The sequence below is a fragment of the Strigops habroptila genome, chromosome 4 (genome assembly GCF_004027225.2).
Source record: "Strigops habroptila isolate Jane chromosome 4, bStrHab1.2.pri, whole genome shotgun sequence".
NCBI classification, from domain to species: Eukaryota; Metazoa; Chordata; class Aves; order Psittaciformes; family Psittacidae; genus Strigops; species Strigops habroptila.
This window is the reverse complement of record NC_046358.1, coordinates 78,564,148-78,586,268: the sequence shown is the minus strand read 5'-3', so window position 1 is coordinate 78,586,268 and position 22,121 is coordinate 78,564,148. Positions and strand designations below refer to the sequence as shown.

Below are 22,121 nucleotides of genomic sequence, written 5' to 3'. Positions count from 1 at the left end.
AGTTGATTTTTGTTCCAGTGGTTGTAACTCAATTTACACAATAAAGTGACTATTGCTTCAGTTAGTAGTACACTTCCAAAATCATCCATAAGGTTATAATTAAGATAGAAATTTGTCCCAGGACTCTCACTGATATTTAAAGAAAACAGCTACAGAAACTGTACCTTCAACTGTGAGAAGAGACTCTCACCTCTCCCTTTTCTTTACCCACCACCCAGCTTCGATTCCGCCTACGCTGGAGTTCTGCCGTAAACTGGACAGCATTGTTGGGCCTCAACTCACCGTGTTAGCATCAGACATATGTGAACAATACAACATCAACAAGAGAATATCAGGGTTTGTGACACACTTCTGTTCTTGCAGTCTCTCAGTAGCCGGTTAAAAATTAGGTTTAATGAACTGCTTAAATAATGGCAACATGAGCCCAAATGTTAAAAGCATCAAGCCGACTGTGTACTTTGCATGGTGTTTGTCTACCTTTCTGCATCTTAAGCATTTCTGAAGTGCCAGGTTTTGCATATTTAGGTCTCCCTGAAGTAGCAACATACAAGTTATTAGGAATGAATGTTTATTGGTGGCTGAAACCTTTTTCCTTGTTGCAGGAGAAATCATAAATATTAAGATAAATCTCACTATTACCAATCAAGATTCTGCCTCATCATCCCCCTGCTGTCAGCAGGTTTTTCAGGTATAAGAAGTGGAACTTCTGGGTTTTACTTCTTATATATGTGAACTGAAACTAGCTGACCCATGAAGATGATGAGTTCTAGAGATTACTGTGCTTGCAGAAATCCATACAAAATGACAAAAATGCCAACTGAAATGATGATCTTCTGTCGGTGTCCCCATGTTGAAGTCAAAAAGTAGCAGTTCCTGCAAAATCTTAAGTTTATACTTTCTAACCTTTCTTGAGGAAAGCAGAATCTCATCATGTTCACAAGCAGCCCTTGGGCTAATAGAACATTTGAGTGAAAAATAACTAATAATAATTTAAAAGTATTCCTGTCTTTGCCCATGTCCTTCTTTGTGCTGATTCCCGTTGAATTCTGGTTTCCCAAGCTGCTGTTTCGTATAATCTTAAAAGAACTGTATTTTTCGTATCAGGTGGACAGTGACACCACCTGAGTATTGCCTTAGACACAAGTATTTACAGCTTGGATGGTGTGTGTCCAACACTTACTCTGTTACAAATCCAAAAGAAAGTGAAGGTCTAGATACTGGAACAACTTCTGTTTAGCAGTTTGAAATGGCTGTTTTGGATTATTTAGTTACAGTGAAAGCTTTAAAGGTCAGTACTTTTTCCAACAATTACTGCTGCTTGAAGTGTTGCCATCTATGGTAGGTGATTAGGTGAGGAAAAAGCTGCCTTAGTTCTGCAAAATAAATAAGGTAACTATATGGGGGGGGGAAAGGGGCAAATAAAAAAGAATATTAATGCTTTGGAAAATATACTATAGTTGACTTTCCATAAAATTGTATTTATTTTTAGATTGATTTGTTAGTTGGAGAAGCCAGAGCAGCATAACATATGACAACACAAGAGGAATTAAAGCAAAGATAGGTGTGTGACTGAGCTCGGTGGTAGCATGCCAAATCAGCAAAATCGCAGGGTATAGAATAGGATGTGCCTGAAACTGCGCCAATCTACTAAATCATTAAAGTTGGGGGTTTTTTAATGTCATCTGGGACTGGCTTTGGCAGCTTTAACTCTTTTAAAGTTTAATGCCATGGTGTCCTGAAAACATGATACAGTTTCTTGACACTAATGCATCTGGGTGACAGGAAAGAGCAAGGGTATCTAGTTGTTTGCTAAGGTGAGTGGTGTCATCACAGTTATCTCCCTGATTCTGAATAATACATAGCCTGAAGTACCAACTGCTATAGCCAGTTTCTGCCAGTCTGAATTTGTTGTGACTTCTACCAAAACTACAGTTCTAAACAACAGATTTTATATTAACTTAATAGAAGAGGAAATGGAGGAAGACTGCTGAGGCAGGAGTTTGAAAACAGTCTCTTGCTTGGCCCACACAAATGATGGGGGGAAATCTAATTGCCTGGATGAAGGAGGAGTTCTTTCTTTTGATTGTAACAAATAACAAAGATGTGAGTGGAAGATGACTTATCAATCAAATGAAAGACCCAGCATCCACTGAAACCAGATTGGACTGGCACAGGGGAGAGCAGCAAGGAAACAACATGGGGACAGAGAAAAAACAGCTCATTAGAAAAATGCAAACTATTCCTGGGAAGTGGGACATGGCCTTTAGACTCCCCCATGTCTATTTACTAGCAGCCTAAGCAGCAGAAAGGGAAAAACTGGTTGGTTTTGCAGGCTTGCTGCTTTTTAAAGTGTGCTAAAATGAAGTTTGATCATGCCACAAGTACTTGGGTCTCTTCGATGTGAAGGTAAGCTTTGCATTCTCTGTGAAGCCTGTTGCTTATAGAACACGTATTCACAAGTCTGGTTTTGTTTGGTTGGTTTTTATCTTCCTAGGGCTGAGAAGGAGCCTCAGTTTAAGTTTATCTATTTCAATCACATGAACCTGGCAGAGAAAAGTACCATTCACATGAGGAAAACACCCAGTGTATCACTTGCATCAGTTCACCCTGACCTCATGAAGATTCTCGGTGACATCAACAGTGACTTCTCCAGGTAATGCTTAACTATTTAATAGTCTGTAACTGCTTCTATCAAGTAGTTTGGTGTTTTTTTCAGATGAGTGAACTTTTCATGTCTTTTTGCTCATGGATGGTTATTCAGAGCTCTGTGAGATAAATAGTGTAACATGGGTCATATTTGGTTTTTTGTGTTTGTCTCAAACAAAACTTAAGTGTCCTTTTAAAAAAATAATTTAAGGAAGAGCCAGGGCCTCTATCCAGGAAAATATCTAATCTATTTGAAGCTTCAGAGAAGCCATAACAAACTCAAAAGGAATGTGAAGCCTAGCACTTTTGCACTTAAGCCTGATAATCTCAGGATAAGTAGTAGGAAGGACAGGGAAACCTTCTTCTGCCTAGATCATACACTCCTCTGAAACTGTTGCCTGCTTCTAGCGATTAGACAACAGATGAAATGCAAACCCTGCAGTTACTACAGTACTGCTGACAGAGAAGATAACTGGCTTCTTATCAATGGGTATTGTGCTTCACGGTGGGAGAGACCCTCTATCACTATAAAAAAATAACAAGAAAATGCTGAATAATTGTGATGTCTTTCAGTACTAGCAATTCTCCCACTCTACTTAAGGACAAGGTGTTCGTTTGTCTGTAAAAGATAACAGAATGTTCTGTCATACTGTGGAAGAACAGGGTCAGTGATGGCTTTATGTAGTTGTTGAGCATGGTTTAGTTCTAGGTTTAGCAGTTAGATATGTGAAAAACTAGTATTACACCACCATCCACCAGCTCCAACTTTCATTATTTGGTCACTGTGTAGCAAATGATAATTCTACGAAGTGTATCCTTAGCAGGATGGAGGGATAGGGCTTTTCTCCAGAGCACTGGAATGTTGGACAGTGGCTAATGGACACACTAATGATTAATCTAGGGATGCAGTTGTCCTAAGCAGCCATTTATGAAGCCTTCATCCTGGATTGATGAATTATGTCTAAGTCAGTATTGGTAGTCTCTCGTTCATACTGCACAACCACAAAAAATTATGACATTAAGCTGTTCTAATGATTACAAATAGAAGTTGTTGAAAATGAACTTGCTGCTACCTTCTTTAATTTGTAAAACTTCTTTCAGAGTTGATGAAGATGAGGAAATTATTGTGAAGGCAATGAGTGATTACTGGGTAGTTGGGAAAAAGTCTGACCAGCGAGAACTGTATGTTATTTTGAATCAAAAAAATGCAAATCTGATTGAAGTGAATGGTAAGGATTGTTTTTATTACCTTTAAACACAGTTACTGCTAAAATGTATGTCCCTGGAGAAGTAATAAAATCCATCTCACAAGAAAGCTAGAGAGGGACTGATCTATGATAGACCAGGTAAGTTTGCATAAGGTTCTAGTCTGCCTTCTACAGCTGTCAAAGAACAGCATAAATATTCAGCAGACATTCTTAATTATTAATCAGTCATTCTTCCTCCTTCAAATAATAGTGGAGAGAGTGCTCTGTGAGCTTAGCTTAGGAGTAATTAATGAAGTATATTATAGGTGAGAGATGAACATCTGAGTTAAGTTTTACTTGTCTATGACCCATGGGTAGGTTACTTATGCATGATGTCTCTCCTGTCAGTGATTTTCATTCCACTGTTGGCTTGTTTCTAGTGCTGCTTTGACAATGACTTACTATGACTAAGAGTACAAATTAACATTTAAGATGCAACAAACTTTTAAATTTCCATTTCTCTTAAAGTCTGAGTCTTACCTGCAGCAGTTTCAGGGCTCTCTGTTTTAATAGGATGCAATGTACTCACTTGGGAAAGAATTAAAGCTTTTCCAAGACCAAAGCCTAGCAACCTCGTTTCTCAGAAGAGGAATGTGTTGCATGACTTCACCATGATTTCTAATTGTCTTTCAGGATCAAACCTGAGAGTTTCTGTGCCTGATAAACTTAGGGAGTGCTTTCTGCCAAACAGCACAAAGCAAAAGTTTTGCTGACTTGATTTATTTTAACAGGCTACCCTAATCCCTCCTTTCCTGACAAGGGGTACAGTCTGCTGCTTTGTGTTGAAGCCAAGTCTTCTGCTGTTGCAGTGTAGAAGTTTAAGACAAATGGCCCAACAGCAAATACAAATTACCATTTACATTTTAGTCATTTAGAATACAACTCATCTTTCAGACAGTGTCAAACATCAGATTTGACTCGTTTTCTCCTACTGAAAATAGAATAACATTGAGTGTATTTCTACACTGGAAACTCCTAGAGTTTCTTCTGTTTGAATTTAATTATATTCTCCTTGATGATCCCCAAGGTTTTGCTTGCAGAGGCTCCTGTAACATATAGTGAAATACCTTTTTTCTTTTCTTTTTTACAGAAGAAGTGAAGAAACTTTGTGCAACACAGTTTAATAATATTTTCTTCTTGGATTGATCTGCAAAGGGCTGATTTATTGTAAGATGTCAATGTCAGACACTTGTTCAACATGAGAAGTTATTAGTCATATTATTGACTGGAATAATGACAATAGTAAAGCAATACTTGCTTTGTAAGAATCAAAATTTCTACTAAAATCTGTAAACTCTGATCATAAAATTTTTAGATTTTAAAAATGTTTATGTGCAAACTAAACCAAACCTGGCCTGAATTCATCTGTACCATTCCATTCTGCTATTGTTATGTGAATATTTTACTGGAAAATAAAACTAATAATTGTTACACTTTTAAGGGCATCTTTTTGTTTTCCTGTGTTCATTTGCATCATTGTGCTAACTTTCTACAATGTGAAACTAGACTGGTTACCAAAGACCCCTGCACCAAAAGCTTTGTAGTTTGGCCTGTTGTTTGCAGCTGCTGCTTCAGCTTGATTTACATTCTTTGTTAAGTCCTTACACACTTGTTCATATGCAGTATTTCAGTCAAACCGTATTTTAAGCAGAAACCATTTAATTGGGCCATATGATCATGACAAGATACCTGTTCTTTTATCAACTTACTGGGACTTTTTAGGTACAAGTCAAATACTGACTTCTGGAATACTTTTTTTTCAAAGGGTTACACTCATGTCTGTGACTATATTCCCCTTCCCAAGACTCTTGGTGTAGCAGCAATAAACTTGTGCATACAGTTTTATCATACTTGTATTTTAGACCTTACTGCAAAAGTGTGGTTCTTTTGCTGTTGTTTTGGTTTTTTAACTTATTCAAAGAGTATTTACTTACTCCAAGCTTCAGTACGTCTCATCAGATGATTTATTTCTTCCTTCTCTTTTTGCCAGCAGGCACCTTGGTAACTGGGGATACTGCTCTGGGTGCCTCTTCCTTCAAAGCAGGTGCTAATGTTGTGCCAGGCTCCTCTGACTCCTTAAAATCTGAACTCTTGGGGTCAGATGGGTTTGGTGCTGCAGCTGCTTCTTGCTTTTTTGCCTCTTCTCTTCCAGCAATAATTCTGAGTGAACAAAGTTTAAATTTAATGTAGTGCAAAAGGGGGGAGACAGATTTATACTGGCTAAGCAACTACAGCTCTATTCACCGTATGACCAGTATAAGCTGTCATACTGTAAAGAAGCAGAAAATCTGTCCAGTTACCACTTCAAGTCTGCCTCATAGTATGTGAAAAAACTGCTGTTGCACAGAGCAGGGCTCAAGTGCCAGGAATTACCAGAGAGTGAGTAGTTCTGTAACCTCAAAGCAGCCTCTATTTGTTACTCCTGACAGCAAGTCACAAGTTACATTCTGCACGTTGCTTATTGCACCTGGAGGTTGTTTTCCACTTACTCTGTGCTATACTGCTTTATTAAAGCACGTTTCTCATTTTCAGTAATTCTGTTAGAAGAGATAACAGTACTTCAAGATAAGACACACCACTCACTTTGCCAGCTCCTCATCCTTGATCTTTCTCAGCTCAGCTAATTCAGCATCTCGTATTCTATTTTCTTTTATTTTTTCCCACAGCACTTTTTCATGCTGGTAAGCAGGAAAGAGCTTAGTTGTAAAGAAGATCTGCACCTGACACATCAGTAGACTAAGCTCATCTTGTTCAGTTCTGGCTTCTTTTGATTCACCTGCAACATGTAAATTAAATATGTTTATTTAGCAGGGCACTTCTGTTTCAAGTGTGGCTTGGACTACAGTATTTCAGCTCTGATACTCTGCAATGGGAAGGTCTGGTTTCTGCATGGTACAGGACATGACAACGGTGAGAAACTTTTAACTGATGCAGGTGAAAGGGGATGGCCCTTTTGCAGGTGTTTAGAGTGACCTGTCTGTGGGATGGCATCAAAAGAATATCAACTTTCCCCTCTAATCCTATGATAAGTGTCTTCTGCAGTAATCTGATGACAGTTCAGTATCTGTGACTTCTGTGCACGGGGGAATGGAGGAATGAACACAACTACCCGAAGAAACAGAATTGGATGCAAGCATCCAATTGTCACTACTATCAAAAAGTAGGGTTGGTTCTTGAAGAAACAATCAGATCTGTAACTTTTCAGTCACCAGATTTCAGTGAAAGAGCTGCTGACTACACAAAGATCCTTGTCTATCTATGGTTTTGGGTTTAGGCTCTGTATCTGTAGAAAACCTTTAATAAGCACAAAAAACAACCCAGATGAGATCTGCTGATCAGCCAGATGGTATAAAAAGGTTACTAGCCTCAGCATACAAAAATGCTTTTACTGATTTCTCTTCTGCATGAATGTTGGCCTCTCATTAACCTAATCCCAGCTAATGGTGGCAGATCACTAATAATAATTCTTACATTAACTAAAATAAGCAAGATAAGAGCAGTAATAGCTTTTATTTGTCCAAGACATTAAAAAAAAAAAAAAGGGCTGGGTTGCAGATTGAGCTTCTCATAGAGTAAATACAAACTGCAGCTTTAGATGCCCTACAAATAAAAAGTGACATCTATAAATCGGGGAAACTATTTAAGTCCGTTATTAAACATCTCAATTACTACATTTAATCATCTTCAAACATTTTCTTCCAGAATTAACGTTCATTTACTGCCCTCTTGTGACAAGGTGCAATCTGCAGATACAATTAAAATTCCCCCATTCAAGAACTATGAAGGATTTTTTGTGTTAAATATTAAAACAGTAGGACTGCTTTACCTGTCAATTCCTTTGTTGGACAGGTATTTTGTTCTTTTTCTGCATCCCAGCTCAACGATGATGGAACTATTGATGGAACAACGGTATCTCCATGAGTTGTGTGAAATGAAAGGGTAGTATCTCGTACTGCAAAGAAGGAAAATTAAAAGTACTCAGTCTGTAATTCTGTATGTTAAGTATCAGGTTTGATCTTCAGCATAAACAGATATAAATTGTTACCTGACCTTACAGCTAGATCCATGCTTGAAATACTTCCGTACTGAGGAAAAATTTGTTTTGAATAAAGAGACAGTGCAGACTGCAATCTCCTGTCTCCATGTCCAAATGAGTGGGACAGAACAGGAAGAATTTAGTTGTTTTTAAGGAAAATGTGATAGCTTTTAATTAAAAAGCACAAAAGGTTCAGAGATTCAAACTTGCCCAGATACCTGTGTATAGCAGGTGTGCAAAGCTAAACATAAACCTTGTTGTAATTGCCAAACTGAACGCAGCTACCCTCTGTACTGCAATGCATCCAGCTGTTTCAATGACCAGCTGCTGTTTTAATCATCTCTTAAGTTGTAGAAAGAGTGAATCTCCTCTGGCACTACTGCTTACAGAGATGCTTATAATTCCAGTACTCACCCATCAGAAATTCCTGAAGAGGATGCTCTGTGTCTTCAGAAGGCCTCTGTGGTTGGCAAAAAGTTTAAAATTCCATTACTAAATGCCTGGGCTTGTGTCCAAATTAAAAAGTGAAATTACATGTCCATTTGAGTCATGCAAATTCCTATCTACAAAGCATTCTGCCAACCAAAGGCATTCTGCAATTATACCTACTTCAAAACATTTCAATTGCAACCATGTGTCACACTTTCAAGTATTAGCAAATTGGTCAGAACACTTCACCTTCGATACCAGCCAGAGAAGTAGGATTATCCTATTTCAGAGCCAGTGAAAGATACTACAGAGAATGAGAGCTCCTATTCTTAGACATGTCCCTCTGTTTTTACGTGTTGCTCTACACACATCTGGTCCTGAAGAAACAATAATTAATTTCTATTCCTGATTACAGGAATATACTCCAGGAATACTACTAAGTGAAGAGAACAAGATTCGAGAGTATATCTGAGACCGATGCTTTATCTTTCCAACTGTCACCCCAAGCATCTTCTGCAGCCTGATTATGTCTCAGTCTCACCAAAACTCAGGTCAAACACAGTTTTATTTTTTATGTGTTGGCAATATTTTCTAAAAGTCAAGAAGTTTCCAAATTCTCTGTCTGATTTCCATGATTCCAGTACAAAACAGTAATCCCTACTATCTTACCCTGAAATCAGAGCTCAAACAGAACATATTCGGTCCTGGAATATCAAGAATCTCATTACAATCATACACTGGGTACAAAATTATAAATGCAGTGAAGGTAGGAAGTTTGCTGAAAAAAATCTGAAAACTGTTTTAGGAATTACATTGCCTTCCCCAGTGCTTTTAAATCTCTCTGCCCACTTCCCAGCCTGTCACTCCCCATCTTGCGAGACAAGATAAAACTGTAGCTTTGTTCACTCCTGTTTTAGTTAATGTAGAACTTACCACCCAGTATTCTAAATAAAAACAGCTGAGTGCATGTGTGGGAGCAAATGCTTTTATTAGCAATGGCAGGCAATGCACCACTTCTAGGCTTATACATGCATCCAGGCATGGGAACACATTATATCTAATTTAAAATTACCTTGGGCTTTTTACATACCTCATGTTTCTTTAATTCATCCTGTGATATGAAACTTTTGTTTGAAGACAATAATGAGTAAAGCTCAGGTGCCTCAGAAATGTCATCATTCGTGTCTGTACCAAATACAGTTCCATTGTACGTGCACTAATAAAAAGGAAACACAAGAAGAATTTTACCTTCAGTACATTTTAAATTAAGATTTTCTTTTGGTCTTGGAACTCTGACTTTTTTAACTGGACCGTTTCACTGTGCAGCTGCATTAATTCTTGCAATGATGCAAGGGAATAGATTCCACAGAATTGGAACAATTGACCAGGGAATGGGAGTGGTGGTGTTCAGTGGCACTACTGGTTTACTGAGTGTGAAATTAGGTGTTTGTGAATGCTGTCTGAATTAATAAAATGCTTCCATCTTGTGCATAATTCCAAATAATAACAATTCTAATTCATGCCTCCAACTCGCCGTGCATCTAAATTGCACCAGTGGCACAGGCAGCATCGTATAACTGACAAAATCTTATTCAAGTGTTCAGCTAAAAGAAAATAGCATAGCTTAACTGCTGGAAACAGTGAACCTTGATACATAGAACAACTGCAATGCCATTTTTCCAGGGCAATTTTAGACATTTGACTTAAAGCAGAAGAGGCGTATCTTTCACCAGTCAACCAATCCGCCAATTCCCCTTCAAATGCTGAAAACTTGCAAGTACTTTATGTGTATTTAGAGCTAACTAGGAAAACGTGCAAATGTGTTAAAACTGTCTATATTGATGTTACAATCTAAGGCAGCAGCAAGCAGGAAAGGCAGTAGGACCCAATCAAATGACTGTTTATGCAAAAAGAGGAAGCTGGTTTCTATGTTCAGGAAACACAGAATATTTGCAGGGCTGGACTTCACCCTCTCAATGGACATACTTGACAGGTCTGCATCAACTTTACCTGGGATGGAGAATAGTCTGGGAATAGAGATACATATGTGGTTTTCTTGGAGAGAACCTCCATTCTAAAGCTACTTCTGCTCTCATTCTCATGAGCTTCTTGCTCCTTAATCATATCACTGGTAACATACACCAACGCACAGGCAAGAAGAGCTTCGAGAAATTCCAGAAAAACTAACTAGAGTGAAACAAACACAGTGATTAATTCACTCATTTTGGCAAAATCCCTTCATTAACCGGCAGTTAATATGTACCTGAACAAGCATAGAACTCAAAAGTGAGTGATTGTGAAGCCTGGCTGGCCTTATTTATCCACTCAAACACCCCTTCTTCTGAAGAAAAACTGAAAACAGCCCAAGCTCAAAAAATTCAGGAGTGATATCCTGTGTTATGCCTTATGCAAGTCATATTGAAATAAAATACTGCATACATTTTTGCTGTGTCTGCAGCTATGAGACATTTCTCTAAGAAATTATTAATTATTACCTAAAATGTTTAATTGCATACCATGCTTCCAGAAACCCCTGGAATGGGTGTACAATGAATCCCTCAGTAAGACTTACACTCGTGTTCAGTTTATCAGACACTGTTTAAAACAATAAATTTAATATAGCTATTTACAACAGACCATCACCAAGTCAGAGCCAATTCTTTCAGGGCAAAGGCCTTCAGCAGCAGGCCAGCTATCAGGCAGCATGAGTCTTCTACCTCACTGAGGTGGCAGCACTTGACACATCAGGTTTCTCGGATCTCCAGATTTTCAGGATCAGTGTGTTCACATCTTAATCATTAGCACATCTTAATATTTCCAGTGCACACCTTGGCAGCTGGAAGTGCTGACATTCATCCCTGTGCAATCACTGTATACACATATTGTCAAGCAAGTGCCCCACAGACGCATCTATTACTAGCAGCAGTCTCCTAGGAATGGTATTTCACCCTCTGGGTTATGGCACTCTTAAGGGTTATTTGTAGGGTCAGGTATGCTGAGACTATACTAAGAAGGGTAAAGTAATAAGAAAAACACAGAAGTACATGAGCTAAGCTAGAAGGTATAGGCAGAACAAAGGACAACAGAAATAGAGGCTCAAGTTTGTACTCCTTTTTTTTACTAAATTCATTTCCTCCTGCCCTAGCAGACAGAACAGTAATTGCAACAGTTTTTAAAAGTAATTTTAATTGTTCCTGTAGCAATGAAGTATGATACTTTTCCATACACACCTCCAGCTCCAGGTTGGTGTTACTGCTACCAGGCAGAGAGGGACCATCTTTGACAAGTATTTCCACAAGTCTTGAAGGAGTTAATTGTTTGCTGAGAAGTTTAAAATCCTGGTTAAGAGTAAGCATTACATGTTAGCAGCACTCAAGGCATTCCCACATGGATCTAGTCTAACTCCCTTTAAAGCCTGTGTCAAAGTTTCTAGTGGTTTCACATCATCAGAGGGCTGGACCACCTCTCCTGGGAGGAAAGGCTGAGGGAGTTGGGGCTCTCCAGCCTGGAGAAGAGAAGGCTCCAGGGAGATCTTACTGCGGCCTTTCAGTTCTTATAAGGGGCCTATAAGAAGAGGAGGAGAGACATTTTAGCAGGGCCTGTTGTGACAGGATGAGGGGTGATGGTTTTAAACTAAAAGAGGGGAGATTCAGGCTGGACATAAGGAAAAGATTTTTACAATGAGGGTGGTAAAACACTGGCACAGGTTGCCAGAGAGGTGGTGGATGCACCATCCCTGGAGATGTTCAAGGCCAGGCTGGCTGTGGCTCTGAGCAACCTGACCTAGTTGAAGATGTCCCTGCTCATTGCAGGAAGGTTGGACTAGATGAGCTTTGAAGGTCCCTTCCAACCCAAACTATTCTATGATTCTATTCTATACTTCCACATAGGTAATCAACGATAAAGTTCTGGCCCTATTGAAGTGAATGGAAATTCTTCCTAGACTGCAAAAACAGGGTTAAGAAAGAACTTCTAATTTTTTTTATTTTTATTTATGAGCTTTCACAATCTTCCATCTGATATTTTTACTAATTTAGTTTTTCCATGAAAAAAGGCTTGGATTTAAACAGTTACAGTGACCAAAACCCAGGCCTATCAATGGGAATTGTTCCCTAGCTTCAGTGTAATCTTGATCTGTCCCTGAATTATTGAATTTTAGTAAAGAATCTAATCTACATCTTGCAGTATATTAAATTAATACATTATTAAAATGGTTTACTGTGTTATTTCAGAAGGTGCCAGTCTGAGTTCTACCAGTAAGACATTTCCATATATTCACTCTACAGGGTGGGGGGGAAGGAAGCAAAAATACTTTTATTCTCTTAGACAAATGTGTTTTAAGATTTGGTTATTTGAAATTATGAGTACAAAGTCTGAATTCAGCCCTGCACGAGTACATAAATCAGTTCTGTAGAATAACTGTCCCTTTAATGTTTGGTGGACAGATTCTACAAATAACGTAACACTCCTACCTTTTCAACTGAGCAGAAGTCACAGGGAGTATTTTAAAATGCTCATATAAACTGAACAAATAAAGCATTTGTAATCACACAAAATAAAGAAATAGAGGTTATTACGTTCAACATCCAAAGGAAGTGCCTCATTTTCATTGTGAGCTCAAATGGAGGTCTGGTGCTTGGTCTACAAAAGGCTCTGTATATTTCCCAGCATTTGTCAATGTAGCTGCTCATGACCAAAACTGTACATCTTTCTCCAGAAAATAAGATACCTTTAAAAATTAATTGGGAAAAAATAAATGGTTACAGTAAAACTGTGATGTGCGTGGTACTAACTGATGACTTCTGCACAGAAGAAATACTGTTACTTACCTTGGACATAACAGGCAGAGGGAATAACGTTCCTGGACATCGTTTCTAAGAAACACTTACTCAGATAAGGACTGTTCTCTCTACAGTTGAAACAAAAATACTCTTGTCTGGGAAGACTCAAACTTATTACACTGAAATCAATTTCACTATAAGATGAAAAACTTACTTGTGTTCTTCACGATAGATATGAAATGCTAGGCGAATAAGGTAAGATAAAAACGTTCTGAATAGTAAAGTCTCATGTGGACAATGTATCTCCTCAACTGGTGTTTTCTTACCTAAAAAATTGGAATAAATAAATCTCTATTGCTATCATGTACATTAAAACGCTTCTCCATCTCTACCTATCACACCTTAACAACACTGCTGGAAGAACCAGACCAGACACAGCATCACTTCCAAACAAGCAGCTCAAGGGAAAACCATCCACCTACAGCTGAGTTCTATCAAATTCTCTCTTTCTAGAAACACATCCACTCAGCATATAGGAACGAAAGGGGAAGCAAAGTTTGAGTTAAACCCTTTACATACCAGGGACACCACAGTGCTTCTGCTGCCGGTCTAAAAGGGAACTGATTGTTTAACTGGCCCTATGGAAATAAAAATCCCCACACTACATGCAAACCAAAGTTAAAAGCACTGGAAGATTTGTTTCTTCTCTTTCTCAGACCTCTTGAAACTACATGTAATAGTAAAGGCAAGACTAGGGGTGAATACAAGTTTTGAATAGATGCCTCTTTAGAACAAATTTTTAAGTGCTATTTTAATTTTACGTTTTCCCACCTAAGCACCTGAAGTGCCTGGAGAAGTGTTAATGCATCCACTGAGAAGTCACAGGTACAGAGGTACTCACTCAGGGACACCTAACTGCCAGCATTGAGCTATCAGCAGAACTTGCCACTCCACCTCTCCACAGCTTACTATTACAGTTCCTGGATTCTAGACCCCAAACAACAGAAATACAAACCACTCAATATCCGATCCATTTCAGCAAGACTTATGTTGGAGTGATGAAACTGGCAGTCCTTCAGAAACCTCCAAAATTGGAGCTTCGTCATGAGGAAGGTGTTGTCAAAAGAATGATCACAGCCTAAGCTACTGTAGAAGGTGTAAATTCTTCTCAGTTCTGTAATATGCCTCAACACGGCAAATTCTACCTAAACAAAGCAGGATATGTTTTCAGCATCGTCTCAAAGCAAGTAGGGATCAGCTCATATTGATCCTATAACTGGGCATATAATGCTTTTCACCTTGTAACTTCAAAGAGGATATTCCTGATTAAGCATTCATGATGGCATTACTCAAATGCAGTTATAATGTATATTTTTTGATGATCAATAAAAATAAATTACTCTGTCAGCAGACAAACTTCACAGTAGCTAAAGGCAGCTGTCAAATGCCCTTTCAGATATAACATTTTTTTATCATATTCCAAAGAAAGCTCAGGAAGAGGCAACACTGCCTATTCATTCTTTTTGTTTTTCTATTTTCATGGCCTTCAGATTTTCAAATAATTCTTTAATGAAATGAGTTACTTTAATAAAATAAACCAGAAACAAAATAACATGAAATACACCACGGGGGAAAACTGAAGATATCAAACAGTAAACTCTTACTTGTTTCAGTTCTTCCCATCTCTCTTCCTCTGGCAACAAGTCAAGCAGTAAAGATATATCCAACTCAGTACTGAATTCCAGAAGAGAAGTATCTTCTGAGCCACTGATGATTGTGGTGTTTTCTACCATGCAAATAAAATGAATCAGAATAAACTAAAATGAAGTTATATATATATATAGAGAGAGAGAGAAAGAAGGAAAATGAAACATGTATTATTCCTTCTTCTATTAGTGACTTCAAACTAATAATAATAGACTCCTTTACAGTGAGGTGTAGAGATTTCATAATCAACAGCGTAACAACTGAAGAGTAATCTTGTCAAATCCAACCCCTAGCCAAAAGGAAATGCAGATATTACGTAAGTTATGCAACTTTCAGACAAGAGTGTTCAAAAAGCATTACAAGATGCAGTGTGGATGTGTCAATCAACTCACAGTGTCATGTGCAGGAAACAAGAAGTATGGGAGCAAAAGTCATTAATAATTAAGATAACTCCCACGTTTATCAAAGCTCTTTCAAGAAATACGTCTGGCTCTTGAGTAAGTATGAACGGCTTCATGTTAAAGTAAAAACAAAATGTCGACTGAGTAGAATTTGTTTTCTTAAGCTGCTTACCAGTGCCAAAATGACTTTCTGTGCAAATGGAATTCAGCCCTTTCACATTCATTGCATTCACTAGAAAAGCAGGATATTCCACCATGTTATCATCTATGAACTCTCCTTCATAAACACGACCGTTCTTGAAGACAAACTTGCCCTATAGATAATGATCTTTGATTTATATTGAAATTAACAAAATTAAAAATAAGACTTATGCTCTCAACCAAATTTTATTTTAAGAATCTTGGCTACAATGTAATACATGAGATAAAATAAAGCAAAATAATTTTCCCTCCCCATTTTTTATAAAGCACTTTGTCATCTCTAAATTGAAGTACCCTGCTGGAATGAAAAATTGCCTATATATCTGTTTGTTTTTGAAAAGTCAACCACTGCAAAAATCCAGACATACCTATCACATTCAAAATCTTCACAGTAAAATATATTTCTTTCTACACATAACAAGCATTTAACCATGGAGTCAAATCTGTGGCCCAGCAAGGTCCTTGGAAGGACTCCTACTGCTTTCAGCAGACTCAGCCTGTTATGTTGGGATTGCATCCATGATGAAACTTGAATGTAGTTTTCTGTAGAGAGATCTGGAGATCTGCCATACAGAGCAGAATTGACTCCTCTGGTGTTGTCTGTAGTTTCATCTTATTACTTGGCAATACTTACCTTGCCATGCTTCTTATTACAAACCCATTCACCATCATACACTGCTCCACTGGCATATATGAACTTCCCGTGTCCATGGCGTTCCCCATTTACAAAATCACCTATGTATTCATTCCTTAAAGGATACTGAGACACAGGCATTCTCTTCAAAAACCAGATGTGGCTGCCATACCCATGCTGAAAAACAATTTGTGTGTTTAAGAAAAACCAAACATCCCCAGAGAAGCTACTACTGCTACAGGTCCAGACTTTGAAAAAGGACCATCTTTAAGTCACAGTTGGCAAATCTCTCAAATTAAAGCACCCAGCTGACAGCTGCAGTACTTCAAGCCATCCTCAGAACTATATTCTACAAAGGTGCATGGGAGAAGTGCTCAGAGGATACACTAAATCAACACATACTTGAGCAAGCTCTACCAACAGGACTCCTAAAGACATCCTGCCTGCCTGAATCCTTTTGGCTATAATGCTGAACAGGCAAGTGAGGAACACCATGCCAGATAGAGCCATGATGTTCCAGAAGCTGGACTCCTCCTTAACAATTTTATGCAGGGTGAAAAGACAGAGGAAGTAGCTCACATTCTTTTTCCAACAGGATAATAAATGGAAGAAAATGCCAGAAATCATCTCCTCCCATCATGAAACGTTAACAGCATGGTCTAATATTTCACAGGTGATACAGACGTAAATTGCTACATATACTCACTGCTGAAGTCATATCTCAAGCTGAGTACAGTCACACCTAACTTTGACTTCCTTTTTTTAATGAAAAAGGTTCATATTTTCCATTAGAGTATTAAATTATTATTTTGTAAGACTAACTCAACAGCCCCTTAACAATCTGAATACTGCAGACTTCTTATGAGCATCAACTTAAGATAAAGAGCATACTTATGCTATCTCAACTGGCAAAAATCATATAAAGCTCCTTTGATATTGCACAAAACCCCCTTATCTAATTTTACTAGAGCAATGGACAGATGCTCAACTAAAGAGGTTGCTGGGGAAGAAATTACTACCTGTATGCCATGCACCCACTGTCCCATATACTCTTGATTAGCTGTCAACCATCTCATTCTTCCTTTTCCATGCCGTACATTTTTCTCCCACTGACCTTCATAGATATTTCCAGACTTATAGCTGCAAGAAAATAATAAAAGTTAATGACTCATTCATACTAAATTCTAAGTGGATCTTATGAAAGCAAGGTTTATACAAAACCTCACTGGTAATGAATTCCGAATTTATTAAAGCTAAATACAAGCATTAATTTGAAAGCTGGCTCACTGTGACACGAATACGAAGGTTTGATTGTACCCACTGTTCACCTGCTATTTTTAACTTATAGATCACTGTAAAAATATTAACCAGTTCTTTTTTTCCAAAGAGTCTTCACCATAGATAATCAAAGTATTCTTCTATGTATAATTCCACAAATAATTCATCTATTCATAAAAGCAGCTCCATCTGTTCAAATCATTTATTTGTTTTTAAATGTTGATTTGTGGTTTACCAAACCTGATTTATCATTTTGTCGTCAGACTTTCCTTTGTGGGAATGAGCAGTAGAAATATATCAACATAAAAATGTAAGTTATAGAGAAGGTCTATTTTATTATTATAAAGCATCTTGTACAATTATTTATTCCACTACAGAAAGTACACACCACTATGAAACAGTAGCATTTGTATCCATTTTAAACAACAGGAGAAACTGTATGATAATACGTGTAAAATAAAAAATATGAAGACAAGAACGAGTGTTATGGCATTTACCATCTCATTCCCCATCCTTCTTTGACATCATTTACCCAGTCACCTGAATACCAAGAGGTATGTTCCTGGTCATAATAAATGGTACCCTGAAACAGACAGTATAGTCAATTTAAATACCTAAATATTCATCTACATTAATAAAACACCGCATACAAATTACATCAGACACATCATAATCATGCTCTTACTTGCAGCCACTCTGAGACCCTGTACTGAAAGCAACTGAAGTGATAAAAATAAATTAAAAAGCAACCTCTTTTGATGAATAGTTAAGACCTTAAAAAAGACCAGGTGTCCCAAAAAAACCCTAAAACAACCCCAACCTATTACATCAAATTCTACCATGTTTTTCAAACTACTTGGAAACACTTTCAGAAAGCTAACTTTGGCAACTTAATCACAGCAGTCACTCTTAGGAAGATCAGTTTTCTGATTCAGCATTCAACTTCCAACAATAAGCCTACAGTGTTAACTGTTCTGTCTTTCTCTGACAGCTTCCTCTCTGAACAAACTGGACAGACCATTGCACTGGTGATCATCCACTGCCGCCGTGCGATTTTAATGTGTCATTAGTGACATGTTAAAAACCCCCACATTATTAGAATAGATCTTCCTCACATGCTGAGCATCGGTCTTCAAGATGTCAGGCCCAGAAGAGTTTCTCACTTTGGATGCGTAGAACAGAGACAGATAAAAGCACTATGTGCCTTTAACAAGTTGGAACTAGATGTCACTTACACTAGCTATGGCAATAATTATCACACTTGGTCTGCTTAACACATTTGGGAGATGGGATTACTTTGTCATTACTGGGAAGCTAATTGACTGATGCAGCCAACACTTCTGACTTTCATCATCTTTGTGGAGCAGCATAAAGGACAAAATACATAATAAACCAATTACTCTTTTCAGATACCGTTCATCCCTTCTAGCACAAACAGATCCCATCCCAGTTGTTTTAATTGGCACTCACAACTCCAAAGAAGATCCTTAGGAAAAAGAAATCTCTACAAAGACCATGCAACAGCATGAAACATTTTTGCAAAACCTCTGCACAAGAACACTTGCTATTCCAGGAGGTATAGGGACACCAGATGAGAAGACCATGCTCTCATTTGGTGTTCTTTCTTACCTTTCCATGTCTTTTGCCTTTACACCAATAGCCAATGTAAGAAATAGGATGAGTACCGCTCCGGAAAAATCCAAATCCATGCCTAACTCCATCCTTGATTGATCCTTCATAAATGCTGCCATCATTCCATGTATAACGGCCATTAAACATCTGCACGTTCTTAACAAATGTTCCCTAAAAAATTAAATTACAACATTTAAAAAAACAGACCAATTCTGGGAGAAGTCAGGCCTGTGACTGAAACCACTGCCATAGTTCTGCAGTAGCCAGCTGCACTGTACCAATAACTGCAACTTATCTACTTTCCTTGAATTTACACCTCTAATTGGCTGTAATCGTGTTCTGTTATAAATTGAAGTGCACTTTACCTCGTACTTCACTCCATCAGCCCATGTGTAAGTCCCTTGTCCATGCATAAGGCCTTCAGAAAACATGCCCTTCAAAATGAAGAGAACAGCATCGTTTGCAAATTTATTCTTACCGCAACCAAAGCCTACACTGACTGTAAGACTTCAAAAGAATTATATATAAATGTCATCCTCCAACTACTCATTTCAAATGAAGAGCTTTCAATGCTTACACATTCTGAGTGCTCAACCTCCACCTACATTAAAAGAAGCAGATTGCCTGTTCTAGAGAAAGAACTTAATCCACTACTATTTTATTAATTTATACACTCACCTTGTATGTATTTCCTCCCTCAAAACATGCAAATCCTTTACCCTCATACAATCCATGGACTTTTTCACCTTCATAGCTACAAGGAAAACAAACTAAAGATGAAGGTTTCCTGTCACTGCCAGTAGACATAAATGACAACTTACATACAATAAATCACTTTCAACTTACCATGGCTTATACACAAGCCATTTGCTGCCTCTTGGGTAGAAATACAAGCTACAACAAAATTTAAAAATTCTTGCACCTTTCTTGTAGTATTTCACATAATTGTTGTGTTGCCTCAAACCATACTTCTTTCAATTAAGAAAACAAGACACATTAGTAGATTTAAGAAGGAAGCATATAAGGACGTGAAACTATTTGAGCAAGCCCAGAGGAGGGCCACAAGGATGATAAGAGGGCTGGAGCGCCTCCCATATGAAGACAGGCTGAGAACATTGGGGCTATTCAGCCTGGAAAAGAGAAGCTGTGTGAAGACCTCATAGCAGCCTTCCAGTATCTGAAGGGGGCCTACAAGAATACTGGAGAGGAACTCTTCATCAGGAACTGTAGTGATAGGACAAGGAGCAATGGATTCAAACTTAAATAGGGGAAGTTCAGGTTAGATTTAAGGAAGAAGTTCTTTGCTGTGAGAGTGATGAGGCACCCAAAGAAGTGGTAAATGGTCCATCCCTGGCAGTGTTCAAGGCCAGGTTGAACAAAGCCTTGGGCAACATAGTCTAGAGTGAGGCGTCCCTGCCCATGGCAAGGGGTTTGGAAATAGATGAGCTTTCAGGTTCCTTCCAACCCTAACCATTCTATGATTTGCTAGCTTACAACTAGGCAACCTGGTCACGTGAAACATTACATATATTCCCCTTGAACTACTAAAGGATTTGGCTAACACTACTATTCACCTGTTTCCTCAGTTTAGGATATTCTTAAGAGATATGAGCAGCCCTAAACATTAAAAGGCAGTAACAACTGAACTTTAAATGACATAGCGATGTTTTCCTCACCTACTGTCGGCATACTTAGACCAAACTTCAGCACAGGAGAACAAGCTAAAAGTATGAAGCTTTTGGCAGGTACAGAGCACCAGCAACACTCAAGTGTGCAAGAAGGCAACAGAATTCCACATGTATCACTCATAAGGTGTCATGGCTATTAGCTCTGAATAAACCAATTCGCTGCCTCAAATCAAAAGTTAAATCTGTGTTCGTATGACACCAGGTACACCAGAGATACTTAAATGAGAATTCCTGACTGCACTGATGTATTTGTAACAAGCATACCTTTTTACAATAAGTTGAATAAGAACAGGCTCCTCGTAGTATTGAGGAACATCTTGGACTGGAGGTTCCTCTGCCTCCTCTGGTTCTTTATCCTGTATCACTGGACTTGCCCCTGTTTCTTCCTCTTCATTCACCAAGGTCGGCAAATCTGTCAGCTTTGTAGCACTGCTCTCAGCTGTAACTTCTTGTGAAGGAATAGGAGGGCGTGAAGACTTTTCTGCCTTCTTGCCATCTTTCTTCTTATCCTTTGCCATAACTACTGAATTGTCTCAACATGTATTCTCCTTCTGAACATCTACTGTCTTATGTAAAAATGTTTTCCCTTACAATCTGAGACGAAAAACAACCAAACAAAAACCAAACAGCTCAATACATGGAAAATTACACAAGCATGTACTTAACTTATTTCTGTAATAAGTATTCCTCCCGGCAGTGGTTTCAGCTTGTGGTAGACAGAACATAGGGCCGTGACTCAACTCTTAAGAAGTTAATCAAAACCACCACGACCTGAAAGTGTTGTTAGTAGACTTACACTACACAGAGGTCTCTATCTTTACTACATCTTTACAGATTTTTAGGTGTCTAGATTTAATCATGCAGCAAAGTTGAAAGCCATTTCTCAAATGATATGAGTTTGGCGAGTTTCTGGAAAGTTACAGCTGCACCAGCAGTATTGATTTAACTTGCTTTCAAAGTTATGAGTGCAGACCGACCCAAAACATAGAATAGCCACCATAACTTATACAGTTATCTTGCTAGTTAAGAGCTACTTGAAGGTTACAGGACTGCTTGAAGGGCTGTAATCACAATTCTCCTTCATTTCACAGATTGATCATCAGTGTTTTACAATCCAAGAATCAACCCCCGCACTCCGGTGGTCAGGGCTGACAGGGGCACCTCAGGGAACCGCCATGTTCTCACGACCGCTTACTTCCAGCCAGCGCCTCATTCCACCCGGGCAACTACAGCATTCGATCACCTGCCCCAAGGGCCCGAGTGGAGAAGCAAGGGGCAGCGAGGGCAGCCCGGGGCCAGAAGCCGTTCCGACCCCAGGGCAGCCCCGCCGGGCTCCGCAGCCCCCCACCTCTCACCTACCGCCGCGGGCCCGCGCCGCGCAGCCGCAGTATGGTGAACACTACCGTAGTCATGGCGATCGCGCCGCGGCCCGCCGCTGCCT

General features: G+C 38.7%; 2 protein-coding genes across 9 annotated transcripts in view; one reads left to right on the top strand and one right to left on the bottom strand.

The window, feature by feature from the left end:
- Window positions 1-5,338, top strand: part of CCZ1 (CCZ1 homolog, vacuolar protein trafficking and biogenesis associated) — a 15,039-nt gene extending 9,701 nt beyond the window's left edge. The window contains exons 12-15 of the mRNA XM_030484340.1: window positions 219-336; window positions 2,495-2,653; window positions 3,748-3,875; window positions 4,984-5,338. Coding sequence (XP_030340200.1) covers window positions 219-336; window positions 2,495-2,653; window positions 3,748-3,875; window positions 4,984-5,039 — 461 coding nt within the window. The 3' untranslated portion in view covers window positions 5,040-5,338. The remainder of the gene's footprint in view (window positions 1-218; window positions 337-2,494; window positions 2,654-3,747; window positions 3,876-4,983) is intronic.
- The window catches only part of LOC115607249 (radial spoke head 10 homolog B-like), a 23,914-nt gene extending 1,793 nt beyond the window's left edge, over window positions 1-22,121 (bottom strand). The window contains exons 1-21 of one of the 8 annotated variants that reach the window (XR_003991153.1): window positions 20,945-22,022; window positions 19,671-19,746; window positions 19,358-19,426; window positions 18,990-19,163; window positions 17,858-17,943; window positions 17,102-17,222; window positions 16,083-16,259; window positions 15,420-15,561; window positions 14,804-14,925; window positions 14,155-14,344; window positions 13,354-13,465; window positions 13,188-13,267; window positions 12,936-13,087; window positions 11,589-11,696; window positions 10,369-10,545; window positions 9,449-9,574; window positions 8,344-8,389; window positions 7,944-8,031; window positions 7,720-7,845; window positions 6,477-6,669; window positions 5,828-6,053 (exon numbers count right to left, since the gene is read on the bottom strand). Coding sequence is in view for 4 of the 8 variants with exons in the window: in XM_030484335.1 (XP_030340195.1) it covers window positions 5,858-6,053; window positions 6,477-6,669; window positions 7,720-7,845; window positions 8,344-8,389; window positions 9,449-9,574; window positions 10,369-10,545; window positions 11,589-11,696; window positions 12,936-13,087; window positions 13,188-13,267; window positions 13,354-13,465; window positions 14,155-14,344; window positions 14,804-14,925; window positions 15,420-15,561; window positions 16,083-16,259; window positions 17,102-17,222; window positions 17,858-17,943; window positions 18,990-19,163; window positions 19,358-19,426; window positions 19,671-19,746; window positions 20,945-21,198 (2,727 nt within the window). In the remaining 4 variants the exon portion in view is untranslated. The other 7 variants (XM_030484335.1, XM_030484334.1, XM_030484333.1 and 4 more) reach the window with 7 other exon arrangements.